The 23,161-nt window shown below is 38.0% G+C and overlaps 1 protein-coding gene across 5 annotated transcripts in view; it reads left to right on the top strand.

Annotated features, from left to right (window-relative positions):
- Nucleotides 1-23,161, top strand: part of chd2 (chromodomain helicase DNA binding protein 2) — a 46,148-nt gene that overhangs the window by 9,466 nt on the left and 13,521 nt on the right. For 2 of the 5 annotated variants that reach the window (XR_011668038.1, XM_071343331.1), the window contains exons 3-17: nucleotides 1,274-4,123; nucleotides 5,650-5,713; nucleotides 5,881-5,940; nucleotides 7,265-7,325; nucleotides 10,244-12,001; nucleotides 12,323-12,434; nucleotides 16,423-16,648; nucleotides 17,207-17,293; nucleotides 17,545-17,606; nucleotides 18,293-18,418; nucleotides 20,458-20,628; nucleotides 20,714-20,847; nucleotides 21,282-21,507; nucleotides 21,607-21,707; nucleotides 21,908-21,949. Coding sequence is in view for 4 of the 5 variants with exons in the window: in XM_071343331.1 (XP_071199432.1) it covers nucleotides 12,373-12,434; nucleotides 16,423-16,648; nucleotides 17,207-17,293; nucleotides 17,545-17,606; nucleotides 18,293-18,418; nucleotides 20,458-20,628; nucleotides 20,714-20,847; nucleotides 21,282-21,507; nucleotides 21,607-21,707; nucleotides 21,908-21,949 (1,237 nt within the window). In the remaining variant the exon portion in view is untranslated. Of the gene's footprint in view, nucleotides 1-1,273; nucleotides 4,124-5,649; nucleotides 5,714-5,880; nucleotides 5,941-7,264; nucleotides 7,326-10,243; nucleotides 12,435-16,422; nucleotides 16,649-17,206; nucleotides 17,294-17,544; nucleotides 17,607-18,292; nucleotides 18,419-20,457; nucleotides 20,629-20,713; nucleotides 20,848-21,281; nucleotides 21,508-21,606; nucleotides 21,708-21,907; nucleotides 21,950-23,161 lie in introns of all 5 variants that reach the window. The other 3 variants (XM_071343333.1, XM_071343334.1, XM_071343332.1) reach the window with 3 other exon arrangements.

Here is a 23,161-nt window from a genome sequence, read left to right as displayed (position 1 = left end):
TAGGGAGAGATTGAATATGTCCGTAAACACACCAGCTAGCTGGTCTGGGCGTGCTCTGTGGACGTGGCTAGGGATGCTGTCTGGGCCGGCAGCCTTGCGAGGGTTAACATGTTTAAAAGTCTTACTCAAGTCTGCCACGGAGAAGGAGAGCCCACAGTCCTTGGTAGCTGGCCGCGTTGGTGGCACGGTGTTATCCTAAAAGTGGACAAAGAACGTGTTTAGCTTGTCTGGCAGCAAGACGTCGGTGTCCCCGACGTGGCTAGTTTGCCTTTTGTAGTCCATGATTGTCTGTAAACCCTGCCACATACGTCTTGTGTCTGAGCCGTTGAATTGTGATTCCACTTTGTCTCGATATTGACGTTTTGCCTGTTTGATTGCCTTGCTGAGGGAAAGACTGCTCTGTTTGTATTCTGCCATATTCCCCGTCACTTTGCCATGGTTAACATATTCCAGTCTGTGCTAGCAAAATAGTCCTGTAGTTTAGCATCTGCTTCATCTGACCACTTTTTTTATAGACCGAGTCACTGGTGCTTCCTGCTTTAATTTTTGCTTGTAAGCAGGAATCAGCAGGATAGATTTATGGTCAGATTTGCCAAATGGAGGGCGAGCGAGAGCTTTGTAAACATCTTTGTGTGAGGAGGAAAGGTTGTCTAGAATTGTTTTCCCTCTGGTTGCACGTTTAACATGCTGATAGAAATTAGGTAAAACTAATTTAAGTTTCCCTGCATTTAAGTCCAACTAGGAGCGCCGCCTCTGGATGAGCGTTTTCCTGTTTGGTTATGGCGGAATACAGCTCATTGAGTGTGGTTTTAGTGCCAGCTTCGGTCTCTGGTGGTATGTAGACAGCTACGGAAAATACAGATAAACTCTCTAGGTAGATAGTGTGGTCTACAGCTTATCATGAGATACTCTACCTCAGGTGAGCAAAACCCTGACACTTCCTTAGATATCGTGCACCAGCTATTGTTAACAAATATGCATAGGCCCCCGCCCTGTCTCTTACCAGAGGCTGGTGTTCTGTCCTGCCAATAGTGTATAACCTGCCAACTGTATGTTCTTAATGTCGTTGTTCAGCCACAACTTGGTGAAACAAGATATTACAGTTTTAAATGTCCTGTTGGTAGGATATACATGCTTTCAGTTCGTTCAATTTATTTTCCAGCGATTGAACGTTAGCTAGCAGAACGGATGGCAAGGGCAGATTAGCTACTCGTCGCCTGATCCTCACACGGCATCCTGATCTCTTTCCGCGAAACCTACTTTCCTTTTCCAGTGAATCACGGGGATCTGGGCCTGGTCGGGTGTCCGTAGTATATCCCTCGCATCCGACTCATTGAAGAAGAACCCCTCGTCCAACTTGAAGTAAGTAATCCTAGTAGTGGAGGCTCCTAGGTTTTGTATTGAAGTCAATGTACCAAGAGGACGGAAGCTATCTGTACTCCGGCTACACCATGGTGCTACCCTACAGAATGCTGTTGAAGCTACTTTAGACCTTCATTGCAAAACAGTGTGTTGTAATCAATTATTTGGTGACAAATATATTTTGTATAGTTTTATCTTAAATGGATAACTTTTTCTGTTTTACAAAAAAAATGAAAAATGAAATTCACTGAGGAGGATGGTCCTCCCCTTGCTCCTCTGAGGAGCCTCCACTGTTGTAAACAAGCTGATGCATTGTTTTCTACAAAAATATGAAGGTTATTGACCACACATAATTAAATGAGAGCATCTACAACCAATTGCGCTCTAATATACACTAGATGGCGGCATTTAATCACCATGACACTGGGATCAGCATAGCCCTTTGCTTCCCGACTGTTCGTAAGCAGGGTTAGGGTTCCCACACTGCCATATTTCCACGTTACAGCGCTATCTGCGTCTCCGAACACCTGTGTGTAAACGGTAGACAGACGCCACAAAGGTGTTGTCACTGAAGAATACTGTCTGCTGAAACTGTTAAAACAGTGTACGGTAGTGGAGGCTTGTTGATGAGCTATAGGAGGACGGGCTCATTGTAATGGATGGAGTAAACATGTGGTTTCCTTATATTTGATGTGTTTGATATCGTTCAATTTATTCCATTCCAGCCATTGCAATGAGCCTGTCCTCCTGTTGCTCCTCCACCCAGCCTCCTCTGTTGTACAGTGTGTGTATTTTGCATTTGTGAAATTAGTTTTATGTTATATGAAAGTAGAGGGATTTATGTTTCTAGAACCTTACTGCAATTGAGAATCGATTCACGTTTAGCTGCAGTATTTGGCAGCTTTGGCTTCCAGAGCCAAATCACCCTTTAAACAGACATGTAAGGTCCTTGGACTAAGGAGTAACGTTAGCCCAATATTGGACTAAAGGAGCCTAACTATTGAGTATGAGCTGTCAAATGCTGCTTTTTAATGTATTCATTTTATAACAACAATTACTCTTTGTCTGACACACTACTTGTTTTATCAAAATAATACAACTCTATATTTGTTTAAAAAAAATCAGATCTGTTGTCTGTTCGGCAGGAATTGTAAATCGGACGCCAACACAGAAAATTAGTAGATCTGGTTACTGTTGCTTGGATACCTGTTATTCAAACCAGTGAATAAGGGCTACAGCAAAATTCTACTGACAGGAAACGGTGGTCTACTCTCTGTCTAATACAATACAAACGTTGCAGTTAAAATGACCATGAACTTCATAAATGGGCATATCAACTGGCACTACTTTAGTTCTAGAGCATGTGTAAGCAAGCACGTGTAACCAATTACAACCTTTATGATTTTATGGGCTGTTAAAAAAAGAAAAGCAATATTTTGTCATGTTCAACAATGACAACAAGTTTGATCAATGTTGCATTAATATATCCTCTTTTCGCCCATCACAAATCACAATGTGTCTTTCTGCATTTTAGCAGGAGGTGGAACTTGCCCCTAACTACTGATACAGGATAAGATATTTCCCCCCCAGTTTGGGTAGGGTAATCTGATCCCAGGTCTATAGTGAAGGGTAACTTCTAGTTCAACTGGCACCATTTTGTTTTTCCTGTGCAAATAAGTTTCTGTGATCTGTCCAATGAGGGAACGACGGGTGCCGTTTTTCATGGGAATGGGGGTTTACAACTCTTGTTGCTAGGCTGTGGATATTTTTCCAGGAAATCTTCCACTGCAAAACAGCCGAAGCTGTTCCGCTCACATCTTATTGGTCGGTGATGGGGTGGAGTACTGAGGACTGAACAGTAAGTTCAAAATGGCGTATGTGTTTTTGCTGCTTCCCACAAAGCAACGCCATTATGGTCTCTCCCTGACATTCTTCAATTGTATCTGTATACAATTGGTTCTTACATGCATATTATTTGTAATATTAATACAAATTATTATCAATTCAAGCAATTACATCAACATATTATAGGCAAACAATTACAAATGTGGTAGTCTATATTAGTTTGACACTGGTAGATTTTGACATATCTACTGTGTTCTATAACTATTTAATTGAATAGCCTTTAGCTATGCAACACGTGATGAAATAAGTGTACTGAAATTTAATGAAATACAGGACAGGAGGTAGTAAAACACAACTTCAGCATTGTTTAATGTTCAAAACTAAACTATTTCACCAATGAAGTTGGTTTATACATCTTGCCTCATAAACACAAAACATTTCTTAAGAACAAACATTAAATGCAAAACAGACAGTAAACCTTTGAGCATAGATCTTTGGACAATACAAGGGAAATGTTGCCGCAATGTATCTCCTAGTTTTAACATTTGATACATTTCAGAAAAGTGTATAAAATAAATGTCGAGCCACAATGTTGCATATTTTCCTCAATAAATCGCTTTATAGTAATTATCTAAACCATTAAGAGTAGAGGCTCTGCTTGCTACCCAGGATGCTGGTGTGTTTCAGAGGAAGTTGTGTGCGCTTACGTTGAAAAAGAGGGGGCAGAGCTATTGAATAGGATAACAGTTCTTGCAGACCCAGTGAGAAGGACAGACGGAAGAGACCAGCATCCAGCACAGAATGGCAGAGACGTACAACTGTCAGGGTGAAGATCCCGATAAAATGACGAAAATCTGCAAGAAATGCGGCGGTCGCGCGGGTAGAAGACGGGGGATAGCGCCCTTCTCACATGTGGGTAAGAAACTAAAAAACAGAAACAGTTTTCCCCTATAAAGGCGCGTTTAGAAGATGTGGCAATATGGTGGAAAGGGCGAGGGTTCTACGGTCTGTTGTAAAAATGGCCATGGTGTGTTCCCGGTTAAGAATTATACAAATAAAATATTCGGACCTAATGTTCGTGTGGTTGAAATTCTAATTCGTGGGATGAATAGGAGAAAGAAAAAATGTGTTGCGTTAATTTAAGTCAAATACAAAGTAACATTATTATTCGGTACACTTTCGAGTTCTAGAACCTACGCATTTAAAATGTGCTTTGTCCTTGAAAGGGCAAATGCCCTTGTCTGAAATTGACAGATAATTAACTAAATTGAGTAACGTTACACCTTAACAATAAATGTAGATTTAAGTGGGTTGAGAGTAAGATGAAAGTATGAAGCTTTATATTGTGATTTCAAGGGATGTTCTATTATATAGTGCATTTCGATGTTTTTCCATACAAATAAATATATCTGTTAGAAAAGGCTTTATTGCCAGGTTTAGGTGTTACATGCTGGAAAACATTCCAGACAGGTATAGTTATGGCTAACTTAATATTTCAGCTCATTTTAACAGTAGTTAAAATTATTAAGTTAAATTTGAAGTTAAACAATATGTTCGATAATGTTGCTCTTTCATTACACATAACACAAGTTGTATGTTTAAATTTAACTGCAACGTCTTGAGCATATATAAGCTATTTTTCAAAAAATTGTAAATAGGGTGTTGGCTTTTAACTCTTTGTGTTACAGAATGGAAATAAAAGTCTCTGAAATAATTCCATAAATATTTTTGGGGTTATTATTTTAGTAGTTATGGGAGTAGGTTTTTCACACTTCACAAATACAGAACGATTCACTTGATCAGATTTCATAGAGGAATTATTAAGAAATACACCCTTTTCCAAGACACAAAAGCTACTTAATGCTATCCTGACCAGGTTATTGAAATATGTCCATACAGTGAGGATGAGATTTGTTTCATGGATATTTAATGTAATCAAGTTGATGCTCTGTTATCATCTTTATTATAGCTTAATATAAAGGTCCCTGATGCTGAGATATTGATTCAGGCAAGTCTCAAGATTTCCATGTTTAGGGACACTATATTTAAATAAGGTATCATTGATCAGCTGCTATATTGTGGTCATAAATTGGTTGCCGGTTTAATCTTTGTGTTCCATGAACAATTCTTACTCATTTTGATACAAAAATTGTTGGATAAATGGCCACAACGCATATTTCAAGTTGAAAGTATAGTATTTTAGGACAAGCATGTATTCGTAAAATGTAAATGGTTATAAGTTGCCTTCTGCAAATGAGTTTAGATCACAAATGAATTATTAGTTGCTCGAGTATATGGTTGCCTCTGTAGTATTTGTAGTAACATTTAGAATATGAAATTCTGTACAGATGTATAGAATCTCTTGTATCAGACAATGTATGGCATTCTGCCAGATTTTGTGACATAATCATTGTAATCTAACATGTATATTTCTTTTTTCAGGAAACATTGAAGTTTGAAGAATGGGGGTTAAGAAGAATACCGAAGTCTTGATACTCGAAAAATGGTAGGTTTGTGTAATAAACTGAGCTTGTGATGGCATTTTATGACTATTAATTATTAACAGTGCGTATGTTTAATTTAGCAAGTACGTTTCTCCTGACTGCTATATTAGACTAACCAATAGGTTGTGCTGTTGGCCTGTTTTCACTTTTTGTATTTGTACTTTTGAAGGTTTGTCATCCGGGTGGTCCACCAAATCGATGACTAGGGGGATCGGAATGATCAAGACTTGTAAGTATAAAGTGTTCGCTTTTAATTAAAGACTGAGAAGAAGATATAACCTGAAAACAACACATTTTGAATAACATCTCTTCCATGTAAAATATTATATGGGTGTGTGTTACAGTGTATCCTAACACTACATTGTAACATTTGCATTTTGTACTCACTTGGCATTTATTTAGTCTGTGCCCATTCAATACTTGAAAAGAAGAGGAAATAGGAACATTTCTTACAATGAATAAATACGTTAAAAATATCGCTGAACACACTTGTGAGCAGTGTTATGATTGTTAAGACCACAAGAGGGCAATATTATTCACTATAAAAGTTAGCTCTTATTGCTACCACGACGCTGCTTCAAATCTTCGCAGATGATGTTACGTTCACATTTTGTGCGTTGACTTATTTTTGGAATTTGATTCTCTGCTAAGGTCTCTGTTAAGTGCTTGTAAAAAATGCTATTTATCCTTTTTGGGAGAACTAACTGACATTCATACATCAGTACGAAAAAAATGGCTAGCTAGCCAATGGGTAAGTAAAGAAATGATCTCAGACAAGTAAAGAACATTGGGAATTAAAGGGCTTTTAATAATGTGCCTATTAATTTGGCTCAACTCAATCTAGCCTAGGCCTAAAATGTATGATCGTTATCCTAAAAGTAGTATTATCCTTGTGTTCAAGTGCTCCTTGGAAGCTAGTATTTACCAGTTAAATTGCTATATGGCTTAAGTCTGTTCAGGTTCTTTATCAGTTAGAAGGTTTCAGGTTGAATGAGATGAGTTAATGTAGTAAGTAATACTAATAAGCTAACTAAAGTTGTTAATAAGTTAGCTAGCTAGCTTGCTAAATTGGTCAAATTGACAATATTACCAATCAAGAAGATGCCATGTTGTATTCTGTTAATATGAAGAATGGTTATCATAATAATTGATAATACACACACATGTTTGATGAAAATCTGTAAATTATTTGTTTGGTTGAAAAGGTGAAAGGTGTAATATAATGTCCCAACTCGTAGACTAGGGTCGCAGAATTTTGTAATGGCATCTTGGGGGGGTCATAGATTTTTTTTAAAGTCAGGAACCCATATTTTTTTTATAATTCTGCACTACTTGAACTGAGCAAAATGCATAGCACTAGGAAACCTGATCACATTTCGGGGAATTTGTATTTTGGTTTGCAAAAATGGTATTCAAGTAAAAACCTAGATGAGGAACTCCATTCCGAGAGACCACATTTTCTAATATTTGGTCAGTATGAGTGAGTATTCATGAAACAACTCGTGGTCTGGTGTATTTGATGGTCACCTAATTTCTCATTTTATCCCTTACAGAATCAAGACATAGACTGACTGCCTGTTCCATTCCCTCCCCATGAAGTAAGAAGACAGCTATGTAAGTCTAGTCTGTGTTGTGTGCTGTAACAAATGGAATGTTTCTTCAAATGTCTGCCGTATATGTAATGTCAATACTCTGTACTAAATCGATTTCTTAGAAAAACATTAAGTTATGTTTAATAACATTGAAGTAACAACTTTTACATAAAATTCCAAATCCAGGCATGTCATGTTTGCCCAAAACACAGGGCCTTAAACATAGCACTTGATCTTTAACATCCATAACAATCCAAAGCTAGGCCTATTTATTGGTAATGGGGAGTAGGATTCCCAGTGATGTGGTATAATTTGGAAAACTGATTTTAACCAATTGAGATCAACAGAGATCTACCACCATGACATTCTACCTCTTCTTGCAGTGTTATTAAAATATGTATATTCCAGTGAAAGTTTACCCCTTTGTTGTTTTTTGCTGCATGGCGAAAGCTATAATTGTATCACTCATTGTTACATGCCACTGAACAGACACTTCAAATTAAGCTGAAATGGTTTAAAGTTACTAATCTCTTAATTTGGTATATGAAGCCCTGTTACAAGGGCATCCTATTTTATCACAATGATTTAAAGGGATACTGCGAGATTCTGTTTTTCTACTTACCCAGCGTCCAATGAACTTGTGGATACCATTTTTATGTCTCTGTATGAAGGAAGTTGGAGCTAGTTTCGCCAGCCAATGCTAACAAAAGTAAGCTCAATGACGAAGTCTTCAGGTACGCTAGCGTATGATGCGTAAAGGACTCGCCCTTTAAAGATTTACTTCAAATATGCTCATACTTCCCCTAGAAGCTGGAGGTTGCCATACATTGTTGATAACTCCTGATGCTTAAAGAAGCTTTCTTCCAACTTTCAAATATTCCCTGACTCTTCTCTTGCCTGTGGCCTATGCCAGGTCAACATGTACTATAATTATTCACAACTGCCCAAATTTATCCTCCAGTATTTTTTGTTTGTTTGTTTTTTCATTATCAGCTTTAATTTTAAACGTAATAGATTGAAGCTCCTTTTTTCACTTGGTCAGTGTATTCTGACATGATACATAGACTACTGCATTATGCTATTCTACCTATTTCCTATCTGGGATAATAAAGTAACCTACCTACTACTACCATTATGATTCAGTATTTTCTGACTTATTCGGGAGGAATTTCACTTTTCTAAACGTCAAATGATCACACTTAGGCCATGCTGTCTTTTTTTCTTCAGTAAAAAGGTTAGATGTGAAATAATCCTGTATTAATTAGACCCAACCCACCTCTACTAATGGATTTCTTTGCATGTCCACTAAATTAGAACTTCAAACTAAAGGCCCGATGGATATTTCCTTGTACTTTGAATATGAGATGGTTTCTCGTAATAATTCAGTTGTTTTCTTGGCAAGATCCTCCAAAAATCCTCACTTTATTTTCACTTGTTGGTCATGAACTGACATCTTGGGTCGGAACCTGCCTCTATTTTTTCTTGGCTCATGTGAATGCGTAATAGATTGAGAACTCTTTTTATTATTCTCGTTCTTATTAAAATTATTATTCTCATTTTTGTGATTACCTCTCTTCCTTGTGGAATCTCTGCTGGTCATGTGTGGAAGTTTGAGGCAGGGTGCATGCAGAGGAAGCACATTTAGCATATTTTGTGCAGTTTAACTCCATGCATGATTACTATTGTTGGAGTTTTGTGTTTCGTTACAAATAAAGCAGCAGTAGTTTAGATACAACTCTAATAGTTCATCAATGTCAATTGGCCAAAAGTGGATTATGAGATTAACTCATGCCAGCGTGTGCTCAATTTGATTCCTGTGAACCCCCTAGTGGGCAGTTTAAGTAGTTTCGCCTAGCTTGACAGTAAAATAATAATAAATCCTATCAAATTAATGTCACCACCTTATTGTATATCTATTCTAATGAACATAGTGTAATCTCAAAAGTAGATCACAAGCCATGGGTTGTATGAACGATTTTGATTTGTCAGATATAAATAACTACTTTACGTTATCCATGCTAAAATTATAAGTTATACTGATCTGTAATATGTTTTGATTAACAGACATCTTGTAACATTCCATTTGCTTAGCTTTCACCTGTATTTCCTGTTTTTGTCTTGTTTTCAAATTATTCAGCTGTAAAATTTGTTGAATGCTTGCTATTAAATTGCATAATGCTGCGTTCGTGTGCTCTCGGAATCATCGGAAATTTGGGACTGGGATACCTCTGGAAAGCTCCCAGAATTTACGTAATTGCGAGTTTCCGACATCCAAAACCAATCATAACGAGCACCCAAGTATGAAATAGTCGTTGTACTCCTAATGTTTCCCCGTTCGGGTAGTTTTGAGTTTCCTACTTCCTGGGAACAGGTGAACAAAGCATAATAATATTTGACTTTAGATTTATTGTTAAAACACTTGTGAGAATCATAGATTTCCAAAGGTTTTAAATTATTGCTTTTGTGGAAATTTGAACTGCTGACTTGCATTACTTTTAGTATTCCATCCCCCCCAAAAAATATTCCCTTAATTGTTTAAAGTTCATATTTGAAAATCATGGGCACAAGGTCATTTGGGGCGAATAGGGCTGAATCTTCAAATTCACATTTTGTCCAATCTGTCTGCATATTACACATTTGTATGGGTAGTAAGGATTCAGCCCTTAATGCTCTTAGATAAACATTCTGGATTTGGGGGGATTTATTTGAATTGTGATATTTGTCACTGCATACTGCTATGATACAGACATTTTAACTTTGGGTTTTATTACCAACTCGACTTTCAGCTAGCTATTGAGCATTGGAATCGGAATCTTTTGTGGTGGTGTTGAAGCTATTTTCGCAGGCAAATTCCAACTGATGGGTTAGGACAAAAGTGAAGTATTAATTAAATGTAATTGGGGTTTTCGACTCATTTCCTTTTTCTTAATTCCATTAAAGACCCCGTTCTACTGGACATTGAAGTGGAGACAACTGCTTTGTCATCAAGATGGCGGCGTTGATTTGGGAGCTAATTGGATTTTTGAAAAGCTGACTGGATTTTTCAGGATTTTATTTTACTGGATAAGATGCCTCATTTGGAATAACTTTGAAAACTTTGACATGGACTCTTGTGCTTTGGATGGATGTGCTGGCAATTCTTTGGAATCAATTGTTTGAATATTGTAATGGTTTCCTTTACTGAATTCAGTTACACTACTTTTCTACTTCTGTGATTTCCTAATAGGATGTTATTTATGTTAAATAAAATTGCTATTTTCTCTATTCTGACTTTCTTTCATTGATCAATATGCTACCCAAGAATGTTACAAGACTACTGTCTTTTCGCTAAATGTGAAAATTCTCTCCAACTGAATCAATTTTACTCAAATGTAATCAAGTTTCTGGTATTTTCTGGGGCTTCCGATTTACTCCTGTTTCCTGGAAGGTATGATACGTTTGCCTTGTACAATCTAAATGGACATTTAATAGTGCTAGCTAAATTAGGCCTCCTAACTTTAAATAAGATTGGGGGAATTGGCGGGTAAACGCAAATAATAGTTTACACAACTTTTTATTTTGGACTTTTACACCTATTACGCAAAAGTTTTTTTTGCTCAAGCATTTACGCTACTTGTCTCCATTACGAGCAATACTTAACAAGGTAGCAATTTTTTTTTACCATTTATATCCCTGGTTAATTTATTTGACCAGTTTTATTACTTCCTACACTTTTTGTAGGACTGTTCTGTGTTCACAATCCGACTCGTAATTGGCAAACATAATTTTTTTGTAAAATACTTAAGTCAAATGAAAGGGTATGGCTGCTAGTGATCAACACATTCCATTGAGAAGGGGCTGGCTAATCCATACAGTAATACTCTGCATTTCTACATAGCTCTACATAATACACAGTTAAAACAGAGCTTTTGGCAAGAACTGAAATGGTGGCCAAGGCTCTGCCTCTAAAATGGCTCCTGAAGTCATACTTCCTGTCTGAGCAGGAAGTGATGGGTCTTAGTGTTTAATTATTTTTGTACAAATGTAACCCTTATTGATAAAAAAATATATATGGATATGACTTTGGCAAAGGCTATCCTCTTGAAGTGAAGCAACCTTTTATGAAATAAAAATGTAGTATAGGTTTGCCGTTTTTATACAAAATAAAGGGGGTGGGACTTTGGGACATCACCTGAGTGTGGGGTAAATGGAAATAACGTCAATCAAAGGCAAAGCTTTCAGAGCTAGGAAGGAGCTCTAGATGGCGGATGAGCCTTGGGAAGGGGAACAATTCATTGGGCTTTCGTCAGCCCTTTTCATGAAATCAAGCTGGAATATGCCGCTCTATTAATATTTTAATTTAAAATAACTAGTACTATAGTGAACAGTAGATTAGGTTTACTGCTTTTATTCGTTTTTCGTCGTGTATATCGGTTTTACTGAGTGTATGCGCGAGTCGTTGTCTTCTCTGCCTAGGTCTGGCAGCCATGGCGCGCCTCCATTTTTCGTGTGCTCTGTGAAGAGCTCTAGCCTTTCGTCTCACGATCACTTGTGTTGAAGCTTCAATATCCTATTAATGTTTTTTTCCCCCTAATGTTTATTTTCATTCAACTTTTATTTTTAATACCTTTTTTTGGGGTCATGAGTATTATATAGTCTATAGCCTACTTTGCGGATGTGAATCTAATACTTCATTATACCTTACTGTACATGGAATAGGTATGTTTACATTTTTATAATGCCTACAATCGATTGAATTTTTATTTATCACATTTTGGTCGTCCTTTGTCTGATGACGCAGTTAGAATTAGTGCATGTGGCTCGGTCGGTGGATCTAATTGTAATTCTCAACACTTGGGTTTTTAATTACAGGATGTCATCAGTTGTCATTTATCCATCGATAATTTATATATTAATATATATCCAATTTAAACGCCTAACACAACGTTGTCTTATTTCGTAACGTCAAGGATTTTACTGTCTGAGAAACTATCTTATGGGACTTTTATGATAGTTCATCACTCTTCTAACTTTTGACAGCAAATACCAGCACATAAGATCATCAAATCCAACGTTTTCAAGATAAAACGATGATGAAGAATAAGAATAAAAAGCAAGAAGATGAAGGTTCGACTCAAAGCAATGCATCAAGGTACGATCATCTATTTAACTTTTTTGACATCTATTTTCATTGTTTACCTTGACAAGCATGGTTGATCGCCTGTGGACACATTTGCTACATAGTTTTAACGATTTGTACCAGTTTCAAACAAATGACCTTGGTCTTGTTTAATAGCCACACCCTAATTTTGCTAGCATTTTGTTACACTAAAGACTGAACTTTCAGGCCCATGTTATTGCATCTTTACCCACATGTATACAACCTAGAATAAGTTTAATTGGCTTTTTCCCCAAGAACAAATGCATGATTTCAATGTTTGTTCCATCGTTACAATGTTATATGACCTTGTCATATTAGTCGATACTGCATTGCACCATTTGAACATGCAACGCGTATTCTTTTTTAAAACGTTTTAGAACTGTAATTTACTCATGTTAACAGCATGTGTGGCTGAAGGGAAGTATTCAAATAAATATCCAGTAGGCGCTATTCAACTTTTTTTTCTGCATTGGCAACAATGTAGTTAAGTTTAAAGACGCATTTGTCATCGTTTGAAACAGTTGACAACATTGGTTTTAGTAAGCTTAAATGTGGGTAGCCTAAATTATAAAGTGTTCTCATTATTTGAATGAGAACATAAATGTATACTAGGCCATAGTCAATCACGACTGAATGTTCACTAGATTTTAGTTTCTATTTAGGCTGTTGTAGATCTATTTACCTCCTGGATATTTTGTCTTCAGTTACAACTTCATTTGTTACAGGCTTCTGTCCATAAGAAAGGGAGCCTCTATTATTGTATGCCTATTTGAAAACGGCTTCACTGATAGTCCTCTTGTAAATGTATTTAACTTTTACATGTTTTATGGATAGCCATTTGAAATAGTTATTAGGTAAGGTGTGTGTATATACTGAAAAAGTATGCATTCCGATGTCATTCAGAGAACAATTTCAGAGGGGTTATTGGCATTGATGTGGCTCTTTCTGAAGTGCTCTTCACTGGTACACAAATCAGACTAACCATTGACATACTACATTTTGCACAGATTTGGTGTTCACTCAAAAGTTATAGATTAGGCTTTTCTATTAGGCTACATTTTCAGATTTGATAGGACAGCTGATTCAATTGAGTGATGTCCTCAATGCACAGTAGCCCTTTATTCAGCTGTGCCTGTATTTGTGACTAAGAGGGGCTTATATTCTGATACCATGGAATAGGCTAATAGCTAAGTGCCAGGATGGTAAATGTCATGTATTGCAGATGTTTTCATGGTCTCAACAACTTTAGTGATTTAGATTATACTTTTATTTGTAAAATAATACAAAAGTTGGGATTCAAATGATTGAAATGTATTATCTGTTTGTGTTGGAACACGAAACAATGTAATTTATTATAATCAATAAAAAGTTATACATGTGCTCAGGTTATTTTGAGGCATACTTATGTCAAATAACCATTCTTGCTTGCAAAATCATGGTAATCTTGAGTGGAACATAATATCTGCTTATCCATCATAGTGAAATAATTTCATTCTATGGGGGATGGTAAGTGCACATTGCTTACACCTCTTACATCTCTGATAGTTTTAGAATTCAGTCATGGAAGTAACTATCTTATGTCGGCCTATGTATAATTGGTGACTGGATATCGTAATTAAAGCCTGATGGGGCCAACATGTTGTCACCTATTACATGGCTTACATTTCTTACCATAGGCCTACATGACTACTACAACTACAGGCCTGTTTGGGTTTCTCTTCAAGAGAGAAGTATTGCATTGGTTTTAGATTGTTAAACCATGCAAATGTTTCAGCTTAACTGCCCATAGCCCTTAATTCAATTGATAATGGGTCACATACATGACATGAAGACATTGTCACACAATTAAAGGCTGTGTAGTGCATTTGCTATCCTATTGGCAGCCATTTTAATAACCATGCACATTTTATCCAAAGTCTGTCCCTCAAAATATTAATCCTCTACCACACTTTTGACTGCTCGTCCTGATAGGGGACTACTTTTCAAGCACATGTAAGCAAAAGACACAGAGAGCAGATCACTCTAATAAATATTATTTTGAAATACAGGACATGAAGTGGAGTCCACTTTTAATTCACAAAATGGCTCTTGTTTTGTACTTTCTGTATTAAAAGTGTGCTCAGAACTACAGGAAAGGGGAACAGGAAGTGTTTCAAAGGTCATAGGCTTTTATTTTGAGCTGGGATTGGCTCATTCCTCACCTAGCAACCCACGAGCCTGTAATCATTGACTTCAGTTTTTTGTCCCGCCTATGTCTAACCTCACACTCAATGAAGGGAGTCACTTGCTCATGGGGGTTTGAGCATTTGTCACTGGGTGACTGACTTGTCAATAAATTACAATAACTTTATCACAATTCATTAGCTTTTGATATCACAATAAGAAATATATAATTTTTCTTAACTGAATAGTTATATAAACATTTAATCAGTTAGATTTTCTATTTTATTTGAAAATATACATCTATGTACTAATAGAATAGCTGTAGTTATATGCATAAATACTGTCATCAGTGACTACACATAGGTAATAAAGCATGGCTACAAATGAAGGGATTGTTTTTGTTCTATTGTAGCAGCCTGCTCCATGTTTTAACCATTTTAAGGTAGGCTGACTGTGGATATGATCTATTTTGAAAATGGAATAATGCTGATGTGGGTACCCCCTGTAGTCTGTTCAAGGTATTGCACATTCCATGTTAGTATGGGGCATAGACAGGTTTACACTCTAATTTGCTGGGTTTATTATGTAAGAATTACAGTTTAATAAATAAATGTTAGTGATTTAATGTGTTCTGGTTTCATTAAATAAAGACATTACATTTAAATTGAATAATGTTGACATTTCTTCTAATCTTTTTTAGTTGCATGTAACATTTTCACGGTAAAGTACAGTATGAATATGGCATTTTTTGTTCGTTTTTTCTGTCATAATTTACATACATTAGTTAAATGTAGCCTAATGTTTGCATTGACAAAAATATATGATGTGCTCTTGAGGTGAATATTACTTCAGGTCTAGATGTTATAATTGGTTGTTGGATAGAATCTCAGTAGGAGCTTCATGTTTGGTGGAGTGACTGTTGGCCCTATGTATGTACTGATGTGGCACTGGCAACCATAGGACTTATTTGGCGCCCTCTATTGTTTTAAAACAGTGATGGTTATTTGTGAAAGTTTGTAGGCTATGTTAGGAATTGAATGAATGCAAAGATATTTTTAGTGTGGGCAACTTTTTAAATACTGTGAAAAGATTTTTCAACATGACAATAATAGTATGGACATTAAACACATCCCAAATTGAGAAGCACTTGTGTGGCTTTCAGCAATTTCTCCTGCATGTTGTTATGGAAGTATTTTTAAAGATCTGTTTTAAGAGGATTGGATTGGCATGGAGAGTGGTCTTGTTATGACAAAGTTAATCTGAGCACACTATGGGGATGTAATGATGTTTCCTTTCCACCTAAAGGCATTAGCATTTTGTGTGTAGTCTTTTCAGCACTACGGGAACTCCATTCACTTAGAAAACATGTTACACATTCTCCAACTTTTTGTACTTTGTGAAATAAGCCTCTTAAAACTTCCTACACACAAATCCTAGATGACATTGGCTGCTATTGTGCCCTTGAGCAAGGTGTTTAACACCCCCACAACAACGGCTCCATGGGTGCCCAGTGTGGCAGCCCCCTGCTCCAACCTGTATGTGTGTCTTTTAGAGGTGTTAGGATAAAGCGGAAGTCAAATTTCCTTTGGCCTTTGTGTACAATTTTGAATAATAAAGTGATCTTAATTTGTTGAGCCAAATCAGTGTTTGACAACAGTAGGTGGGAGATTGGAGAAACCGTTCATAAAATGGGCTTGTTATTGAAAAGGAACATCTTTGCATAGCTTACCAAATGAAAGTACAGCACTATAAAAGGATGATATTAAGTAAATGTGGTAATGTTTTAGACTGAAATTCCAAATTTTTGATGCTATAGCAATTCGGCCTCAGAAGAATCAAACCACTCTGGGTTGGAGTCTGGGAGTCAGTCGGAGAGTGAGCAGGGCAGGGAGAGGAGAAGATTGCACCACTCAGGAGAGTCCAACAGCTCTTCTGAATCTGGGAGCCAGTCCGGGTCTGAGAGTGAATCCCAGCAGGCCTCGGCAGAGGTCAAGGACAGACAACCAGTTAAAAAGAAAGACAATCTGTCAGATGTGAAGAAGGTAAACAAAGCAAGGCCTGTACTGCAAACTAGTTTGCTTGAGTTATATTATGTAGGTCTGAAAGGCCGTTGCAGCGTTGGAAATAAATTGAAGCCCAATGCCAAGTCTGTGGTCTATGCAAATATATATATATATAAGCACCATTTAAGTTGAATGCATATAGTTGTACCACTGACTTGGTATCCTACTTTCCCCATATTTGGTTATACCATTATTTACCTGATGATTATTTGCCTGATGGTTTCTAGATTGTAAATCAGATTTTCTATACCAGGCCAGAAGAAGACATGTACTGTATTTACATTTTAGTCATTTAGCAGACACTTATTCAGAGCGTCTTCATATTCCGTTCAGATTCAGGAGCAATTAGGGTTAAGTGCCCACAAGGGCACATCAACAGATTTTTCACCAAGTCGGCTCTGGGATATATCGCGCCATCAGTTACACAACAGCTTTTATGCATGGACACTGCAAATTTAGAAAGGGAGTCCTGTCTCAATTGTGTTGGAGACTGAAAATGGAAAGGATGCAATGATCCAATTTGGTATTTGATTCCAGATGTGGGAAGAGCATCCAGATGTCTATGGGGTCAGGCGATCAAATCGCAGTAGACAAGAACCTGCTCGTCTCAATATTGGAGCTGGGGTAAGAAGTGCAACATGAAATCTACTGAAATACTGCTGAATGGAAATGACAAAAAAAAAAGACTTCCACGTACTAAAAGTCCGACCCCACTGAAAATGTCAATTTTCCCCAAAGGGGTTTTCATATGCAGAATCTTCACCATCTAGTGTATGTCATGTGGATTTATTGGTGTCTCGGTCAATTTAGCTGCAACCCCTTATGGCAAAGCCTAAACTCTCATTGAGATGTAATCAATATCAACACACTTGCAGGGTAGCAGTGACTCCGAAGGTGAAAGTCCTAAAAGAAAAGCACCAAGACAGAAGAAGAAAGAGTGAGTATTGAGATTATTAGATTTGTACTTTTCAGTATTATTTTCTTCTTGATTTTGATTTATTCTTATCCACTTAAATCTATCATGTCATGGGATGAATTTACTATGTTGTGCCAAGTTTTGCTCAAAGTTAGGCTATTTGTAGAATAATTTGAATCATGACTTAGGTCTACTTGTCAAATCAATTGTAAATGGGTTAGTAAAACCGACAAATGCCATAGATGACGTTCGTTATCTGTAGCACATGTTTGCATTACTGGCAATCCATGTTGTTTTTTTGCTTCCAAAATGCACTTTCTGCCATCCAATTAGACTCTCTTCCATAACCTTGGATCACATTCTTGCTTGATATCTTGAACATATAGCCATAGTATCCCATGACAATCTGGATCTAAGTGCAAGACATATATTTGGTTTGATCTTTCAATTCAGTGGCGTTTGTATTTGTCATTATTCTTTCCAATAATTTTCTGGATTCTGTCCTTGCCATTTTCATGCATATGTGGATGTTTGTGCTTGTCTAAAGTGGCTCATTAGGAGATTCAGACAGCAAGACTGAGGTGGTCTTCAGAACTTTACTTTATGTTTAGTTATCTGATCAAATCTGGCTAACCAGAGCACCCTAAGCCCGGTGTAGAGCATTAATAAACCCAAAGGGTGAACTTGTGGTATTTCTGTGTTGTAAGAAATACCTGGAAAAGTGATGAATCGGATGATGATGATGATGATGATGATGAGGAGGAGGATGCCAGCAGTGCAGACAGTGAGCAGGAAGAGAGAAAAGTTAGATCCAGACGACTTCCTGCTAGAAGGTAAGGGTGTAGTGAAGCCTGGCCTTCAGACAGCTAATCTGTCCACTTTCATGTCCATTGTGTGTGTGATTAGAAACTGGCTATTGTAGTGCTTTTTTGTCTTTGAAAGTGCTGTATGACCAGGTTTCTTTTTAGCCTTCAGTCACATACAAAATATGAAATCTGTCAATTCCAATCTGATAATTGTTCAAAATGTTCTTCTGTGTATTATTTATTACTGTGCATTTAATGTTGTATCAACTATGATATGCATTGTACTATTCTATATTGTTATATTGCAGTGAATATTTGCATTTAGACTCAGAAGGATGACCAAAAAAAGAACAGTTAAAAATCCTAAAGTCAACCAAAATGATGTTCTGATGAAGGCTCGCTAACATTATCAGCTACAGTGCCTTCGGAAAGTATTCAGACCCCTTTACTTTTTACACATTTTGTTATGCTACTGCTCTATTCTAAAATTGATTAAATAAAACATTTTTCTCAGCAATCTACACACAATACCCAACAATGACAAAGCAAAAACAGGTTTTTAGAAATGTATTAAAAATACATTCAGACCCTTTGCTATGAAACTCGAAATTGAGCTCAGGTGCATCCTGTTCCCATTGATCCATCCTTGAGATGTTTGTACCTGTGGTAAATTCAATTGATTGGACATGATTTGGAAAGGCACACACCTGTCTATATAAGGTCCCACAGTTGACAGTGCATATCAGAGCAAAAACAAAGCCATGAGTTCGAAGGAATTGTCCTTTGAACTCCAAGACAGAACAGTGGCCTCCATCATTCTTAAATGGAAGATGTTTGGAACCACCAAGAGCTGGCCTCCCGGCCAAACTGTGCAATCGGTGGCGAAGGGCCTTGGTCAGGGAGATTACCAGGACCCCGATGGTCACTCTGACAGAGCTCCAGAGTTCCTCTGTGGAGATGGGAGACCCTTCCAGAAGGACAACCATCTCAGCAGCACTCTACCAGTCAGGCCTTTAGTGGCCAGACGGAAGCCCCTCTTCAGTAAAAGGCACATGACAGCTCGCTTGGAGTTTGCCAAAAGGCACCAAAAAACTCTCAGACCATGAGAAACAATATTTTTTGGTCTGATGAAACCAAGATTGAACTCTTTGGCCTGAATGCCAAGCGTCACGTCAAGAGGAAACCTGGCACCATACCTACGGCAAAGCATGGTGGTAGCAGTATCATGGTGTGGGGATATTTTTCAGTGGCAGGGACTGGAAGACTAGTCAAGATCGAGGCAAAGATGAACGGCGCAAAGTACAGAGAGATCCTTGATGAAACCCTGCTCCAGAGTGCTCAGAACCTCAGACTGGGGTTCGAAGAGAGACTTGAAGATAGATTTGATGCAACGCTCCCCATCCAACCTGATAGAGCTTGAGAGTATCTGCAGAGAAGAAGGGTAGAAACTCCACAAATACATGTGGGCCAAGCTTGTAGTGTCATACCCAAGAAGACTCGATGCTGTAATCGCTGCCAAATGTGCTTCAACAAAGTACTGACTAAAGGGTCTGAATACTTATGTAAATGTGATATTTCATTATTATTATTTTTTTGTAATACATTTGCAAAAATGTCTAAATTAGTTTTTGCTTTGTCACTGAGGTATTGTGTGTAGATTGAGGGGAAAAAACAATTTAATCAATTTTAGAATAAGGCTGTAACGTAATAAAATGTGGAAAAAGTTGAGGGATCTGAATACTTTCCGAATGCACTGTACATTAAATATTTTTGTAGTGTCTTGTTTTTTTTTCTTTTGTGGGTTGGCTTTAGGATTCTCCCCCCCATTGATCACTTGGTATTCTAAAGACATTTAATTAAGAAATTCACCTGTAAGCCTATCAACAATAAATTATTAATATTGCTGAGGTCGGAGGGTTGAAAGCTGTCTCAAGGCCATTGGTGTGAGTCAGATTGTTAGGAGTGATTCTAGTCAGCTAGAGCTGTTAGCCTACTTACTAGTTTTCCTCTGTCTTGCAGAGTGGTTAGAAGTGGTATATGTGTGTATTTGACTCAATATTTTACAGACCACAGAACAAATCATCTACAGTCAAAAAACAGCAGCCTCCAAAGGGAAGGAAAACCAGGAAACAAGAGTCATCTGTGGAGGAAGATGATGATGATGAGGACGATGATGATGATGATGATGAAGATACCCCAAAGAGACAAACCCGGCGAAGGGTGTCTGCTAAAGTCAGGTATGTCAATGTTTCAGTTGTTCAATATAAAATATGAAGGAAATTGTTTACCGTGCATGACATGCATTGTGTTGGTTTGTTCCAGTTACAAGGAGGACCAAAATGACTTTGAGACGGACTCTGATGACCTGATAGAGATGGAGGGAGCTGAGGTGGAGCCGGAAGATGACAGCGAGACCATTGAGAAGATCATGGATACCAGGACAGGCAAAAAAGGAGGTGATGCATCCTCACTTAGTATCTCACCTGTATTGTGTTAACCCATCTAGATAGACATTGCCAGCAGAAGGGTTTACTACAAAGCAGGATCAAGGAGTTAGCCAGATAACTTGACTAAATATTCTGATAGGCTTGAAATGGGCATGGTCTAATTGATTCAACAAATGAAAACTCCTATCTAAGTTTCTCTTTTTTAATAAACCAGAATATACATTTTTTGTGTTTTTTTTAATCAAAGTTAGCTGGATAACTAATTGATCCTGCTTTATAGTACCCTCTGGTGTTGAAAGAGACAGTAACCGAGGTGCTCATATTACCATGCTAGACAAGGCATCTGTTTACTAGCGGCTGCCTCCTGGTTAGGAATCTAAACTGTGAATAATATTCAGATATTGAAAATATTAATATCTGAATTTTGTGTGTATCCATTTTAGCCTGTGGGGCTTCCACTACCCAGTATGCTGTGGAGGAAAATGGGGACCCAGGAGCCGACTTTGACCCAGAGAAGGATGAGGGAGAGACCCATTACCTGATCAAGTGGAAAGGCTGGTCCTACATCCACAACACCTGGGAGAGCATCGACTCCCTCACTCAACAGAAGGTCAAGGGACTCAAGAAACTAGACAACTTCAAGAAGAAGAACGATGAGCTCAATGCTTGGTGAGGGCTTGTTTTGTACACATGTAAAGTAGCTACAATTGAAGTTTTACCTTTCAGTGTTGTGTTCTTTTACTTATTGACACTGATTATCTTCCATAGGTTGAGCAAAGCATCCCCTGAGGATTCAGAATATTACAACTGCCAGCAAGAGCTAACCACTGATTTAAATAAGCAGTTCCATATTCTGGAGAGAGTCATTGGTAAGAAACTAAACTCCTTTGAAATGTGTCTTCATTGACTAGCAGCAATGGTTCATCGATGAAAATATATTTGACAAAATTGTGATTATTACAACAGACTTACCTTCTTTCTTCACACTTTATAATATGTTTACAGAATTAGTGTAATCAACAATCATGGCTATTTGGGGAATGTAATTTGAGATGTTTTGTTTTTTCAGCGACTAAAACCGGAAAGACACAGGGACTCTCGGATTTCCCCTGTAAGTCCCTCATGTCATCACCAACATTATCATACACTATATATACTATATGTACTATACATACTATATGTATGTGGACACCCGTTAAAATTAGTGGATTCTGCTATTTCAGCCACACCAATTGCTGACAGGTGTATACATTCGAGCACACAGCTATGCAATCTCCATAGACAAACATTGGCTGTAGAATGGCCTTACTGAAGAGCTCGCTGACTTTCAATGTGGCACCGTCAAAGGAGGCCTCCTTTCCAACAAGTTAATTCATCAAATTTCTGCCCTGCTAGAGCTGTCCCGGTCAATTGTAAGTGCTGTTATTGTGAAGTGGAAACGTCTAGGAGCAACAACGGCTCAGCCGCGAAGTGGTAGGCCACTCAAGTTCACAGAACGGAGGTGCTGAAGCGCATAGCGTGTAAAAATCATCTGTCCTCGGTTGCAACACTCACTACCAAGTTCCAAACTGCCTCTGGAAGCAACGTCAGCACAAGAACTGTTCGTCTGGACCTTCATGAAATGGGTTTCCATGGCCGGGCAGCCGCACACAAGCCTAAGATCACAATGCGCAATGCCAAACGTTGGCTGGAGTGGTGTAAAGCTCACCGCCATTGGACTCTGGAGCAGTGGAAACGCATTCTCTGGAGTGATGAATCACGCTTCACCATCTGTTAGACCGACGGACGAATCTGGGTTTGGCGGATGCCAGGAGAATGCTACGTGCCCGACTGCATAGTGCCAATTTAACGCTACAGCATACAATGACATTCTAGACGATTCTGTGACTCCAACTTTGTGGCAACAGTTTGGGGAAGGCCCTTTCCTGTTTCAGCATGACAATGCCCCTGTCTGTGCACAAAGTGAGGTCCAGAAATGGTTTGTTGAGATCCGACTGGCTAGCACAGAGCCCTGAGCTCAACCCCATTGAACACCTTTGGGATGAATTGGAACGCTGACTGCGAGCCAGGCATAATTGCCCAACGTCAGTGCCCGACCTCACTAATGCTCTTGTGGTTGAATGGAAGCAAGTCCCCACAGCAATGTTCCAACATCTAGTGGAAAGCCTTCCCAGAAGAGTGGAGGCTGTTATAGCAACAAAGATGGGGCCAACTCCATATTAATGCCCATGATTTTGGAATGAGATGTTTGACGAGCAGGTGTCCACATACGTTTGGTCATGTAGTGCATCTTCATTATCATACTAAGCACATTTTGATTAAA

Source organism: Salvelinus alpinus, chromosome 15, assembly GCF_045679555.1.
Source record: "Salvelinus alpinus chromosome 15, SLU_Salpinus.1, whole genome shotgun sequence".
Lineage (NCBI taxonomy): Eukaryota > Metazoa > Chordata > Actinopteri > Salmoniformes > Salmonidae > Salvelinus > Salvelinus alpinus.
Note: the sequence above shows the minus strand (reverse complement) of the source record. Positions and strands in the feature narration are given on the sequence as shown.